Here is a 15,997-nt window from a genome sequence, read left to right as displayed (position 1 = left end):
TGTATGAAATTCCAGTAGTATTTTTATTCTTCTTCTTTTTTGTTTGTTTGTTTACTTTTTAATTGTTTCCCTATGGAAGTTCATCTGGGAAAGAACCCACAGAAATCTACAGTTCTGCTGCCAAGACATTATTATAGGACTGACAGATACACGCCAATGTCTGCAGCGGAGACTCAAGGGACATCTGTACATATGTAAATGACAAATAGAGACATGTTAACAGAAATGCATTCATTTTCCTTGGAATGTGCATTGTTTTTATTTCGCAGGAAAAAAAAAAAAAAAGGAAAAAAAAAGGAAAAAAAAAAAAGCTTGAAGCTCCATCTTATGTGGAAAATGAATCCTGTTTGTTAGCGTTCGTGGAGTCCCGGCATTCGTTTCACTTTCACTTCTGTAATATACTCTGATCCTTCATTTTGTTTTGTTTTATCTACTTGTAATATTTAGCTTACGTGTACTAGTCTATCACCTGTGTATTTTTAGGGTGCTACAGAAATGATGAAGAAAAATAAGGGGATTGCAAAAAAAAAAAAAAAAAAAAAAGTAAATTGTAACCAAATTCATACTTTGTACAATTTTTGATATTGCGATCAGAGGGGAATTAAAAAGGAAAAAAAAAAAAAAAGTACAATCTGACGTAACACACAAAAATGGCCATTGTCTTTGTTTGTACATTGTATGTACAGTACAATGCAATCATTTCATACTTTAAACTGGTCAGAAAAGATAATTGTGATTTTTAGTCTTGCAAAACTGTATGTAGTTAGATGATGTGACAACCTAATATTTATCTAATAAATATGTATTCAGATGAAACCTGTATATTAGGTGTTCATGTGGTTATTTTATATTTAAAGATCAAATTATTTGACTATTGCTAGACATTTATATACTCTGTTGTAACACTGAGGTATTCTCATTTGCTCATGTTAATTTTTTTTCCTAAATAAATTTGCAAAATTAAGGTCTGGCTAATTGGCAGCTGCTTTGTAAATTTTCAGTTTCTTTTTGTAACACCCTACTTGCCCTTCTCCCTTCGGGCTCATGTGTTCATCTGAAGGCCGTGTCTGTAGGATGGCGCTTCCCAGGGAGCACAACTTGCTTCAAGAAGGGAAAAGGGTGCAAACCAGGGTGGAAGAGACCCAGGCTAGGAGATAAGGAGCACAGATTTACTGATAGGCACAGGATCATGTCAAAGAAAACACCCTGACATGAAATCATATTGATGACTTGCAGTTCAGAACAGAGGGTCCTGCATACCATCAAAACGTGGAACAATTTCTTTGAAATGAAATATTTGCATGACACGAATAACACAAAAAGAGGCTCATCTCTTGTGCTGACCTGTGTTTTGAAATGTAGGATGGCTGTAATCCTTGTGGAGAGATGTAAGTGGAGGGACTGACCATCCAGCAGCACAGGAGACTGTTATCTTTCTCTTTATTTTGAATTCTCACAAGTCTCATTATTTTTCTTTGAATTGCAGTCTGTCATTTTGGGGGAAATTAGTAATGGGAGATAACTAAAATGATATATATATGTATATATATATATATATTTTTAATGTATTGCCATTTAAAGCCGAAGGTTGGTTTCAGAATGCAGTTCTGAGGTCTGCTTAATCTCCCTGAGCTGCTGACAGATCAAGCTGTGGCTGCATGAGCATGCACAGGGCACTGGCAGCAGCAGTGGCATGCACAGCTCCATTCCTGGCAGAATTCTGCACGCATCACTAGCCACAGTCACACACCATTACTTTGTTGAAGGGTAAGGACTTGTTTTTATAGAGAATTCCTGAGTACCTTCTGGATATTGCATTTGCAGAAGTGTTTAGCTTAAATCCACCTTCCAAATATGTTCAATTTATAGGAGCAACCTAAGCATCTTACATTGTAAGTATTTACACGTGTTTATAAGTCAGATACAGCAATTAATTACCTCATAAAGACACAAGTCCCTGCTGTTGACTGAAATACACATAATTAATTATGGATATATATAAAACTACAGATATAGATAAAACTTATTTTCTCAAAGTTGGGAAAAAAAAGTTTCTGCCTCGGTTCTGCCTTCTTTGCTAGTGCTATCAGTCAAAATAGTAATTTGGGATAAAGTGATAAAACTGAGTTACAGTGCATTCAGTGCAATTATCTATCCCAGCCAATAATTAATCAATGTTTTGGTGTTTTGTTTTCCTGGAAGCTCCCCAGAAGTACCAGTTGGCCAGTGTACAGACCTGCCTTGGCACTCAGGATGGAGGTCAGCTTTTCTGCACGAAGTGTGCAAGTGACGTCCTTCAGTGCTGGCTGTTCTTCGTGCTTACTTGGAAGTAAGAAGGCTACAGCAGTTCTCCAGATGGAGCTTCTCCTAGATGTGGACACCAGGATACGTATTATGTGTGCATCCAGTACATGCTGGAGTCTCCTGTTCCATCCTGTGGCAATACGGCCCTACAATGTTTACTCTCCTATGGTTCCAGGCAGCCACATATGGGAGTACCTCTGTGCCTTCTGTGCTTGTCACGGTGCCTCATTGTTGAGCAACTTCAGAACACGCTCAGGTCCTTACATTTTTTTCTCTACTCTTCCTAATCAGTATGGAATTCTGAATACATATTATTTGTATGTGTTGCATTATGTTCCCAGACACTTGAGCATGACTTTTATAGGAGAAACAGAGTTGGCACCATCTGCTTGTTTGCTGACTGGACAGTGGGAGTGGTCCTCCTGCATGTAAATACTGTATCGATGGAGCTGCACTCTTTCATTTAAAGGAGGAAGCTAGACAACATAGAAAAAAATGGTATAACTCTTATTTAATATAGAATATTCTCATGTTATGGTTCCTTGTCTGTTACTTCCTAAAACTCTTTGACATATTTGATGTTTGTGTACCTAGTCTTTTATCTGTATTTATTTCTACCTAGAACCCACTTCCCTCTTACCTGCTTAAATTACAAGTCTGACAAATCCTCTTGCACTGTGAATTTCCAATTGTGAATGAATACCTTTCCTTTTCATAGTTTTGAGTTAAAACTACTGTGTCACCTTCTGACAGTTTTCCTTTGTCTGTATCACTGAAATCCTACCAGTTCCACATGGGATGTTACTCCTGACATCAGCCATACAGCCAATGTCCTGATCACACTTCTCTCTAAAAGGAACAAAGGTCAGGCCTCTGCACATTCTGCAGAGGTATCTGGTCTACATCAGCATACAGAATTTTCCAGGGGAATGTAAAAACAATCTACAGGGAACCTAACCAATGAAACAGTTCTATTTAAGAGGCAAGCAGATAGCGATTATGTCATGACTTCTACAGGCCATTAGCAAACAGCCTGACAGGGAGGGACTTACTGGTTTGCCAGCTCTGTGGCTCCTCTGCATTTTCAGGAACTCCTAACCCAAACTGTAAATGTCTTTATGCTTAAAATATTATATTGTCAGTATAGGTGGGCTAAACAAGACAAAGCTGTTTCCCTTCATTTATGGAATAAGTCCACTTGGTTTGTCCAGTATGTTTCCAATTACTGATCTCACTGTATTCTTGATAGATCCAGTAATACACACAAACTTAGGTTCTCTAAAAATGCTAGGTTTTTAAATACTCTGCTTTCTCTATGCATTTTTGTTTGTTTGTTCTACTGAATGTCCAAAGAAGTTCAGGATTACCAATTGTATTTTTCTTCTACATCCGAGTTTTGAATTGTTGTAGTTTTGATGGAATATTATGAGCTAGATATTGCAGTTTGCCCAGAGTTGTTTTATATTGATGTTCTGGGGATCCTGTTAAACTATTCTGGAAAATGTAGCTGTCACCCTGCTTACATATCAAAGTATTGATTATTGTGAACATGTTGAAAGATAGGGTTTTTTTGTGTTGGTTTTCTTTTTTTCATGGTCAAATGCTAGAAAAAGCCAAATATTTTCAAAGTGCTCTGGCTGTTAGGATTGTCATCTTTTTTTTTTTTTTTTTTTTTCTCTCTTTTTGTTTGTTTATTTGTTTCATTTAAATGGTTTGTAAGAACTATGGAAGAAGTACCTCACTCTCAGTAATGAAATTCTGGAGCTGAAGTTTTAATGTATAAGTAGAATGAGAGCAATTTTCACCATCTATTCTTATATTTCAAATTCATAATCAATGCTTGTTTTTCTTTGATTTTTATTTCTGTATGTCTCAGAACACACTTTCTGTATATTCTTAAACATGCAAAATCAGCAGATTTTGGACTTTCCATGTCTCACTAGCTCTCACTAGCTGTCCTACTTATATTGCTTCATCATAAATCATATTTTGCCTACAGACTTCCCTTTTAAATTATGAATGATAGTCCTCTGTGAGGAAGCATTACTTTCATATTGCCCCTACCAAACTGGTGGTAAAATTTAGAGGAGTGACACTGGGACAGGATCAGAAGTTTAGGACAACTGGACTCCTGTCTCCATTGGCTGCTAATAAAAATTCTTACCTTGAGATTTTAGGTATTTCACCAAACATTTCATTACCCAAAAATGACGTCTTCAGATGTGAATGTGACAGAAATTAATTTTCACTCGACAACTTATTAGCTGAGTTTGGTGGGACGTTGCATATTCAGATGAGTGTCATATGTAATTATGCCATCTAAGTACGTCATCAATTTCTACACTAGGTTATGTGCTAATGCTTATGGTAAGCAATCCTTTCTGTAGTGAGTGACACTGCAAAAAAAAAGTGGAAAGGAATTAGAATGACAGCATTAGGAAGATGATTCCAGAATTGCTAATTGGAAAATTTGGTGGAATCTTTTAGCTATTACATGTGTGAAATTTCATTTCTGGGTGTTTCTTGTTAAAAACAGTGGCTAACACTACATTTTTAGTGTTCAACTTCTGCTGTGAAGTTGTACAACCAAAATCCAGGTGTCTCAAAATTATGATTATTGTTAGAATCTGACAGAATAGTACATCCTATACAAGGTACAGAGGAAGCTGTTAGCTCGAAGAGTCATCATTCAGATTGACACACGTGACAAATTCAAGGAACATTCAAGGCTCTTCGAGGCAGATGCCTTCTGATGCCTTCCCACTTGGAAAGAGCTGCACTTCTTCTGCAGCCTAGAAGCATTCACTTGGAATGTCCCTCATGCCCTGCCAGCTCGCTGTGAACTCTCCATAAATGTTCCTCAAGCACTCAGGTGGAGCATGAGCAGCTAGCCACCTGAGCACCACACAACCCCCCCATACATTATGCAAGGTGTCTGAGTAATGAATTCCAGGTAAGCAAGGTCACTCCTAATTTCCGAAAGGAAAATGCTAATCACAGCTGTAAGGAGTGTGAGAGGATTGAGGTTTTTCTTGCATGACAATTTGTCAGTAATTAGTATGAAGTCATGTGGGGAAACTCCCCCTTCATGTACATGGTGTGCTGCAGAGAAGTTGACATTTCCTAAAATGAAACCTTGATCAGGGGAAACATTTCTTATCTATACATGTAACTGAGTGGTTACTCTTTACCCTTCACTCACTTGTATGATCTAATTTCTCATTGCAGTCACTCAGTATAATGGAAGGGTCTTTCACGATCTCTCTGGCTCTAGTTCCTCTTCATAAATAAATGCACTTCACAGATAACAGCATAAAATTCCTTCTCTCTCCTCACTTTATCTTCCAGCTTAGTCAAAACCTTGAAGAAAAAAAAATGGTTGTGATGGGACCCTCAGCACCAACACCAGGTTGCTTCTGGCTGTGACAAAACCTCTCCTACCCTCTGTGCCCCTCCCCGTCCTTATCCCACAGGTCTCAGGACCCTGCTCACTTCTTGGGATGTAACAGCGAGCAGATCTTCACACAGGTCTGTTCAGTACTCTTCTAAAACCATCCCACATCACGCACTGAGCTCTCAGCCTCCTGTTCTCATGATTCAGGTTGGTCTTTTGGCAGATTTTTTACAGAGCTTTTTTCAGCCTTTCTTGGAAAATGACTCCTCTGTAACTCCCAAGTTCTTACAGTCCCCTCTGCACAAGTTTCAATTCACTGTTGTGCAAAGGTAGAACACGACAGGTGGTTTAGTGGCTTTGTTCCATAAGCCTGGAAATAATAATTTAGCCTATCTTCTCAAGTAGAATACTGCTGTGAAAGAAAGCAAGTTGTTTTGCTTCTCACAAAGCAGTAAGTGTGGGGGAGTGCATTGCTTGGCCTGCTCAAGATACCTGATAACTCTGAGTAAAACAGCTCAGAGTGTGAAATGAAGACAATGCTTTCTGTTGCTTATCTTCTGTCCTGCTTATTAAATAATGAGCCCTTCAGGGCCAGAACTGTCTCTTCTTATAGGAACACACAAAACCTAACACCCAAGTGCTCATTCTGGCTTGTGCTTCTGGTGGCTCCTATAATTAAAACAACACTAGAAAGTGTTTTTTGTGGGTTTTTGTTGTTGTTGTTGTTTTGTTTGTTTTTGTTTTTTGTGTTTGTTTCATGTTCATCAGAGAATAAGCAGATTGGCAGACTGATGGCTGGGTGAACTGAACTATTTTCCAAAATGGATTTGTGGCTGTGAGGATAAAAGGCAACTAGAAACGCATGCTGATGGGGCCGCTGTTATACAAACCCAATCACCTTAAGGCAGCTGGTACTCGTACAAAAACCAGAAGATGTGCAGTTTCACATGCAGTAGGAGCTCTTCCCTGTGTGCCAGGAATGCATGCTTTCCTGATCGGGGCTGCAGGAAACCATCCCCTGCTCAGCTGCAGGTCTTCACCAATTGTTCTCATTGATAACAGAAAGCTTAATGGGAACTGAAAGCACATCGCGCCTCTAAGAAGCACCAGACGCTCAGCAGCGCCTCCCCTTCGCCGGCCCTCAATCACAGCCCGGTGCCGGATGACCCCACGGCGGCTGCGCGAGCACAGCCAATAGCCGCGGCCTCCGTAGCGGCGCTGCCGAGCCGATAAAAGGCTGTGACGGCGCCGCCGAGTTCGTACGGCTGTGCTGCTACTCGTGGTCGATGCTGGTGTTGAGCGCCGCCCGCCGCCTACTGCGCCCGCCCGGGGAGCTGCTGCCGCCGGGGCTCGCCTGCATGCGGGCGGCCGGAGCTCGCGGCTGCAGCTCGGATGGAGCGGGCCCGCGCAACCCGCTGGTGTACCTGGACGTGGGCGCCGACAACGAGCCGCTGGGGCGCGTCGTGCTGGAGGTAGGCAGGGCAGGGAAAGCGGTGGAGGCCGGCATGGCGGGCCGCAAGGTCACGGGAGGGCGGGGAGGGGCGGAGTGGCAGTTTGCAATCAGGGTGGGCAGCTGTTCCGGGCTCCGCTTTCACTCGGGAGCGCCCGTCTGCCGCCGCCGAGGCGGACCGCGATGCCCGCCCCGTGCCCGTGCTGGCCCTTCTCACCCGTCATTACGCTGGGTTCTCAGCATTCGGCTCCGTGTGGTTCCGTCCCGTCTCAGTTCTCCCTGTTAAGCAGCCGGACCACGCCGCCATTTGATTGCGGGACTCCGCCGCACGCATCAGACCCGTATGGGCGGGCAGCGGAGCTGGTAACTGCTGCATAGCAGAGTGAAGGGGCAGCGTGCCCGAGGACGCTCCAGGGGCACAGCCGGGCTTGGCCGTGCAGTGAACGTGGGGTGGCTTTGCCCCCTGTGTCCTTATGTACTTAACACGTCTGTGTGGTTCATAAGGATGTTTCTGAAATGATTTAATGTTCGGCTGGAGCTCCTTCTTCATTCTGGGAAATGTCGGTATATATGTTAATTGCACTCTTACGTTTGAGATAGAGGTTAAAGTCCTGCTGTGCAAGTTTCTTCTTTAACGTTTAGTAAATGTCTAGGTGATATTACATGCCCTGAATGCCACCTTTATCTGATGTTGCTTTTTTTAGATGGTGTATAGTGCTTGTCTTTAGGATTAGTAAAAAGCAGTGTAGCAGTCACAATCAGAAGTTCCTGCTTATGGTGGTTGTGGATGTGATGACATGAGTCAGTTTTATAAGCAGTTTCTGTTCTTTTTTCCTTTCTGTAAGGTTTCACGGATGGCCCTGTGCTAGGGAGAGCTTACTGCTCTGGTTATACTAGTGGGGCTTTTGTCCCTGCTGTCTGTCATAGGTTCCCCCTGATGTTTCACTTTTTTCAGGGCTGTGTTCAGATATTGCTTATATCTTATATATGCTTATATCTTATATCTTATTCATCATTAACTTGATCAAATTTGCATAAGAAAGGATGCTGTTCACAAGTGACCATTACTTGCCCACGCTGGGCAAGCATTAGATTTTTGGGTGGCTTGTGATTTCCAACAGCTCATTTTTGGGTAAAAGGGTTTAGCTGAACCAGCCTGTCACACAGGCTGTATGTTTTTCTGTGTATATCTAGACAAGCCAGCTAATTTCTGTTTTATTTTTCTCTTACAGCTGAAAGCCGACGTTGTTCCAAAGACAGCAGGTAAGGCAGCAGCTTGTGATTTTCATACTTGAAGCGGGAAGAAGAATAATGTTCTGTGCTTCATGGGAACCATTTCTATCATCCTTTTCCAGTTGTTAAATAGAAAAATACGCACTGAACTTTATCAGGTGGTGCTGTGATCGGGGTTATAGTCTACTGCTATTTCAAATGGTCTTTCTGCAGTTACAAAATCAAACAGTATATACTCCATGTTAGGCTATCAGTGGTAAGTAAATAAGTTTCAAAATAAATTGCTTCCCATTGAAAATTAAACCACAAAAGAAATAGGAAAGGTAAGTGTAGGAGATGGTGTTCCTTGCATTTGGGTTTTCAGGCAACATACATGAGTTTGTCTTCCTTGCCACTAGCTGACTGTAGAATGGCTTGGGTTGAAAGCAGCCTAGGGATCCTCAAATTCCAACCCCCCCCCCCACAGGCTGGGTTGCCAACTGCTAGGTCAAGTATCCACGTGTGCTAGATCAGCATGTCCAGGTTACAAAGTTTGTGTGTTTTTCCAGGCGCTTCCTGCCTTTTCTGCTTAGTTCATGGTTCTAAACATTTGTGTTCCTTCAGTTCCCCATGGGTGAACCATTGAAGGAAAAGTGTCAGCTGCACAATTAATGTAGAGAGCAAAGGCTTAAGAGGCAAAAAATGAAACCTTTGGTTCCAGAGAGATGGGTCTTAGGACTATGCTTAAGATACAGCAGTAAATAAAAGAGCACATGAGGGCATGTTTGTACCGTGCTCTGAGGCAGACTTCAGGCTTTGTATCTGTAGATATAGAGCAGAGGATTTTTGAGGATGAAAGTGATCATTTCAATAATACTGTCTTTTTTTTTTTTGGTTCATGAACTTTTGACCTAGCTAACTGTGTTTGAGTGTATGATATATCATGTATGGGGAACATAATGTTTTGTTTTGTTTTTCTAGAGAACTTCAGAGCGCTTTGTACTGGTGAAAAAGGATTTGGTTATAAAGGATCCACCTTTCACAGAGTTATTCCTTCATTTATGTGCCAGGTAATGCTTACCATTTGGTTTTACTTCTGCTGCTAATGTTATCTGTATACTATTGATGTAGTTTTAGAACCAGTGATACCAGCAGTAACATTTTAAGTGTCTCTGCTCTCACTTTTGCTTACTGCATTTTTGATCTTGCTGTGGCAGCTTTTTAGCACGTTTTGTACAAATAGATGCAAATTCTGTATAGATTAGCTTTAAAAGAGAAAAAGCAACATTGGCAAAAGGCTCTGTGCTTTTTATAGGCATGTACTGAAGGTGGGGCACACTTGGTGACTGGCACTTGTTTGGGTGAACTGTTTATGAGTAGAACAACAAGCAGTCTTACCTCGGAAGCCAGCTCAGAAAATGGTGTGTCCAATTTCAGTGGCTTAATTTGTTCAGAGCAAACATTGTGCTTCTGGGGAAAAAGTAGGGAGGGGAAGATGGAGCGGAAAGTGTTGGGATAAATTTGGGAGGGCGGCACACCTAGAGTAGGTGGTTCTGATTTAAAAGATGCCTTTCAAAATTCTGAAATAAAACCCATGTTAACTTTTTTTTAAGAAAAATTAAAAAAAGCCTTTCTGGAAGTGCTTTTCTTATTGCCTTCTGCTGCTACAGTGCGCTGGACTGTATCATTACTGGTGGACCTCACTTCCATTGGGAGTATTCTACAACACAGTATTGTAGAATGGCTTTGAAAGCAACTGGAAATCAAATGGGCTTTCAGTATTGAGGGCTGTGGTGGCCCCTCATCCTTGTTTGGTTGTTTGGGTTTTGGGTTTTTTTTTTGTAGTAAACAGTTCTTTGAACAAGAAGCCCTCATCTTATGACCCATTTCTACCTAAGAAGGTGGACAGGTATGCTGTAAAGAATGTAACATCTTGCCTTTGAAATACAAATTCAGCTTTTGTGGTGCTGATAAACTGACAAAATTTAACAGTCTTGCTGGGGTCATAAATAAAATGGAAATCCTATCCTCAGTTATACCACTAATTTGTGAGGTTTATATAATCTGGTCTTACTTACCTACTTTGTCTGCAAAAATGAACCTGAAATGAGGATATAGGTGGTTGATGATACAGTGAGATGATGACTTAACACCTGGGAATTACTTGGTAGTCATTACAGAAGTGAAATATTGTCACAGGTTACAATTATTTTAAGATGAACCAGGCCATAGGCCTTTCCACTTGCTGAGATGGGGTGTTGATGTGAGTCAGGCAGTCAGTATGCCTAATTAGGGCAGTCATATCCAGGTGATGGCTATGACTTGTAATTAAGATGCCTCCTTACAGCACATGATATGCAAAGTATACTTCTGGGATTGCATACAAGGTTATTGTCAGAAGAGACTGCTCAAGGTGAGAACACGAAGATGAGTATCACGTGCAGTGCTTGTTGCATGAGTGCTGTGTGCCAGCACAGCAGTTTCTGGGAGTGGAGCCAATGAGTTCATGTGTGTGGTGCTCAGGAGCTGCCTTTGGGAGTTGCTGTGGTAGGGTTCTGGTTTAGGCTTTTCGGTTTCATGTGTAATCTAAGGGAGGTGGCCACATCCATGCCAGCAAGCACGTGCAGCTGAGGAAGCATGGAGTTGGATGGAGTATGGCATACATGAGAATCTACAATGGTTTCTGCTTTCCTGAAGAAAAATGTATGGTATAGGGATCTGATTTGTGGCTTGTTTTCATGAGGAGTGGCCTGTTCTATTATATCTTTAAATTAAAGCAGTAAATAGAGAAGTTCTGGATTATGACTCCCAAAGGCACTGGATGTTTTTCAGTTATCTGTCAGTTCACCTATAGGTTTCCACATGGCCATCCAATTAAGTGATGTAGGATCAACACAGGCGCACGTGTCTGCCTGCTGAGTCAGTGGGAGCCCAGGTGCATGCTGCTACCTTGCCAGCTCTCAGCCTTTACATGAGGAAAGCTGTTAATGGTGAATAGTGATGGAGATTTATTTATTTATTTTAAAGAGGGGATGAGGATAAAATTCTCCTTGTGTGCTTGTGGAAATGCATCTTAGTGTAATGTATTTGCTTGAGGGCCTTTTAATTCTTTGAAGTACTACTGATTTTTTTTTATATATGTTTGGGAATAAGAATGATAATGCAAGAAGATGGTTGTGGGAGTTAAGGATGTCAGCTGGAGAATATTAATGATATCTAGAGTAGAAATTTGCATTTAGTTTATTTCTCCCTCATCGTGTTACATGATTAAAAATCTTCATGTATGACCATGCTTAAGAAAACTTAATTTTTTTTAATTACTCTTAAATTAGAGCAGATGGGTATATTTTGATAGCAATGCTTTTGGTGTAAAACACTTGTGTGCTAGTAATGTTAATACCTATTTCTTTTTCAGGGTGGTGACTTTACAAACCATAATGGAACTGGAGGAAAATCAATTTATGGCAGTAGATTTCCAGATGAAAATTTTCTCCTTAAGCACGTAGGACCTGGTAAATAAATATGATTTTCCTCTTCTTCTGTAACTTTTGATGCATTGTTCTTAGAGCTGTACTCCTTAGGGGGGAAAAAAGCTGCTTTAGTTATGTGATGCATGTGAGAGTTATGGAAATATTACTGATGTTTAACAATGCATTGTCCTGACATGTGTTTGTGTAGCCTTTATGTATGCATCAACCCATAATAGGTGATGTTGCTCCCTATACAATGGAACTGTGCAACATCCATGGGTTTTTGGTATTTCACTTATTTTCACCTTTGTAGAATTTATACTGCTTCTTATTTCCTTTTTTTTTTTTAATCTCTTTTTTTAAGTCATTTAATTTTCTTAGATGGTTACTATAAAAGTTAAATCAATCTGGGACTTATGTCTACTGTAATGCAAGCACATCCTTTTAAGCTTAAATAAAATCCAGTAAAAACAAGGGAAACCTATGCATAAAAATATCAGATTCAATTCTTAGTCGCTTTTTTGGATGGTTACTTCCTTAGTACAAGAAACTGCTGCAGTTGAACCACAGTAGATGTTGGCTGATATTAATTACACTTAGTGTTCATTTCAATAAATATTACTACAGTTTTTGCTGCAGAAGGAAGAGAGGCTGGACTGGAGGGAATAGCTAAAGACAAGAAGCTGACATTAGAAATAATTTAGGAATTGCCTTCTGTCCATTATTAATCTAAATGTGTAGAGGAGAATGGTCTTTTCTATGATGTGCTTCTTATACTGATCTAAAACCTACTTCTCATCCAGGTGTTCTCTCAATGGCCAATGCAGGACCCAACACAAATGGATCTCAGTTCTTCATCTGTACTGCAAAAACAGACTGGTATGTTTTTAGCCTAGCATGTTAACCTAATGAATTGATGCTTTTATCCATGGGGGTTGTAGATTTCTTAGGCTGTGTTTTAGTTTTTCCATTACTTGACTTATAATGGAAAACAAACAGCTTTGTGTAACTTGGGTGCTCAGTCTGGCCTACCTCACTGTTCTTCTTGACACATCCTAGTTCCAGATACAGCAACCTTACATCTGTTCTGTGGAGTAAACTGAAAGTTTTAAGTAATGAGACTCAGCAAAATAAGTCCTTTCTTTCTTGTAATGTGTCTAAAATCCATTGTTAAATGGTTTTCTTGTCACTAGAAGTGCAGTTGCTCCTTTCCTGTAATTGAAGTAGATCAGCAGATGTCAGCTATGAAGGTCTGCTTACATCCTTTAGCTGAGCTATACATTGCTGATTAAACCTACCTTTGTTCCTTCTCTTCCAGGCTGGATGGAAAACACGTTGTTTTTGGGCACGTAAAGGAAGGAATGGATGTTGTGGAAAAAAATTGAGAGTTTTGGTTCCAAGAATGGAAAGACCTCCAAAAAGATAGTTATTACTGATTGTGGTCAGTTGTCATAACTGTACACCCTGCCATTCAGGACAACTTCAATGCTGTGAAGAATGAATTGTAAAGAAACATTTCTGATCCCATGAGTAGCAATATGAAGCCATTTTTTTTGTATTTAACTTAGTCCTACTTTTATACTTGTATTGAATAATACTGATAAATATTGAATAATACTGATTGAAAGCATAAAACATGTATGAGCTGAGTTGTGGTTGCTGCCATGCTGATTTGGCAGAGTCCTACTGTGTTCTGAAAGCAGTAGCACAGTAACTGAGTGTGTCTGCCTGTCCTGCTGATAATGTTCTTAATATGTGAGTGCTTCAGGTGTTATAGTTGGTGGTGAGGCTGATTCAGAACTTCATAACTGAGGGGTAAATTAAAGCTAAATTGTGAGATACAATGTTTCCTTCAGTTCCAGTAACGCCTTTCTGTTCTGTCTCACCATCATTCAGAAAAATGGTACTAACTGGTGTTTTCAGGGATAACTGCAGCAATAATGTCAAGTGTTTTCTTTGCATCTCAAGTTGGTCCAGTAGAACTGATGATGTATGGCTGTGGGTTTCTTAATGTTAAATCTGTTTTTGTAGTCTGGTCACTGTTTAAAAATGAACTGTTCCTTACTTGCTTCAGCAGAGCAGTATGACTTTTGTGGGTTGAGTGGCAGCCTGCTTTCAGAGCTTTCCTATGTAATAAGACCACAAATGAGCCAAAAGATTGTGGGACAGTGGACTTGCTTGAAGTACAGTTCTGCTCTGAGGCTCATCATGTACTGAATGCAGCACAGTTCTCGAGATGGGCTATTTTTGCACTTGGAGAACATAAACTAGAGTATAGTGAGCTTATTTAAGTGAGCTGTGGGCTCTATTGCTATCTTTCTGTACTTCTGGTCCTGCCCCTGGGTATCTCTTTTTGTTGTGGTTTCTTCTCATCCATCAACAAGAGTCAGAATTGGTCACCATGGAATTGCATGGCCAGTGGGTACTGCAAAATCATTGTGGTTGATGCATGAGAAGGAAAAAATTTAGCTGATCAGATTCTGTTTCATTTGCAGTAACTGGTGTGTTTTTATGTGGAACCCTTGAGTCAGTAACAAATGATGGAACCTCACAGTACTGCCTCTGCAATTACTAAAGCTGTAAAATATCCGTGCTTGGGGGGGAAAAGCACTCGGCTGGTTTTATGTGATCATCTTCTGCTGAGGAGAAAAATAAAATGTGATAGTTCTGTTCAACTGTGAATTTACTTCCACTGCATTCTGCTAACCCACGTGGGTTTTGAAGTAATTTGCACTGCAGTTTTTTCCTACTTGGAGCTGTGTTCTTATGTATACATGGGAGGAGTGTAATCTTAAAGAAAAATGGGATTTATGACTTTTTCTTCACTAGAGCTGTTTCATCTTTGTATCATTTTTGATTGGTTTGTACTGTTTTGGTTTCTTATATAATAATGATTGTTCTCAATTTGTATATAAAAACTAATTTAAATATAGTTCTGACATAAAAGGAGAAAAAGAGGAGTTGTTGCTTTCTTAAGACTGTGGGCTCTTATTTGAAAGTAGAAAAATGTGATGCTGAATTCTGGTGGGTGTATGTGGGCCTTTATTTAGCTTTATTTAGAGCCATAGACTAATTTCATTTGGAAAGGACCCTTAGAGATGTCTCCTAGTCCAGCTCCCCTGCAATGAACAGGGACACCTACAGCTGGGTCAGGTGCTTAGAATTCCATCCAGCCTGACCCTGTATGCTTCCAGGCACAGGGCCCCCCTGCCTCCTCTCTGGCCAGTTTGTGTTGGTGCCTCACCACTCTTATAAAGAACTATCCAGTCTAAATCCCTCGCTCTGAAACCATTTCTCCTTGAATCTAGCAGGCACTAGAGCTTTTCAGGCTGCTGTCTCATTACTGGAGAGCCCCTGGGTCTTGCTGGCCGCCTGGGGAACAGTGGCTTCTCCCTTTGCAGCACTGTGCCATGAATTGGTGTGCGGGTGGATGCTGGAGTAGGCACTGGAAGCTGCTTTTCTGCAGCAAAGACCTGTGTCTCGCAGCATTGCTTGTGACGGAAAAAGGCTCAAAGGACGCGTGTTTCAGCTGTGGGGGGATACAGTACCCGAAGTGGCTTGTGAAATCGTCTGAGATGCTAAATCCCTTGTGCTCTAACACTCGAGAAGACGGGAGGCGAAGCGCGGTGTGACCGCGGGGTGGCGCTGCTGCCCGTCGGCGGAGGCGGGCGCTGGGCTGAGGCCCGTGGGGTGGGCGAGGCGGGGTGAGGGGGGCACGGGGAGCAGTGCCCGGAGCCAGGGACTGCCAACAGATGTGCAGCAAAAAGCCGAGTTGGTACTGCAGAGTTTTTTCAACAAACTCACAAATGTTTTTGTTTAGTCTCGTGTTCAAATTATATCCCAGACTCTGCTTACATAGGTTGCTTTTATTGGTGCTGGGCTGGGACTGTGTGTTTGTGTTTGTTACGTTCAAATACTTTGAAGAAGTGGCACCGGAGGTACCAAATACCGTTCCTTGTTGCAGTGCGTGCACTGCCCGTGGCAATGTATCTACAGTCAGAGCCCAGAGGTTGTGAACTGTTGAAACGTATGCAGATTGCTTGATACGGCCTTTTCAGGGACAGCCGATGCTGTGCTTGTGACTGGACAGACCCTCCCTCCTGGCTCCGAAGCAGTCAGGTCTGGGGGAGTGTGCTATGGGCCATTGACAGCTGCTGTCCGCAGTGT

General features: G+C 41.3%; 1 protein-coding gene across 1 annotated transcript; it reads left to right on the top strand.

Annotated features, from left to right (window-relative positions):
- Nucleotides 1–6,866: 6,866 nt before the first annotated feature.
- PPIF (peptidylprolyl isomerase F) lies at nucleotides 6,867–14,505 on the top strand. The gene is given in 7 exon segments (XM_072340733.1): nucleotides 6,867–7,170; nucleotides 8,381–8,411; nucleotides 9,342–9,430; nucleotides 11,776–11,872; nucleotides 12,634–12,709; nucleotides 13,149–13,206; nucleotides 13,208–14,505. Coding segments are annotated over 7 exon segments (615 nt in total). The 5' UTR covers nucleotides 6,867–6,984; the 3' UTR covers nucleotides 13,286–14,505.
- Nucleotides 14,506–15,997: the final 1,492 nt, after the last annotated feature.

This window comes from Excalfactoria chinensis, chromosome 6 (genome assembly GCF_039878825.1).
Source record: "Excalfactoria chinensis isolate bCotChi1 chromosome 6, bCotChi1.hap2, whole genome shotgun sequence".
Lineage (NCBI taxonomy): Eukaryota > Metazoa > Chordata > Aves > Galliformes > Phasianidae > Excalfactoria > Excalfactoria chinensis.
Note: the sequence above shows the minus strand (reverse complement) of the source record. Positions and strands in the feature narration are given on the sequence as shown.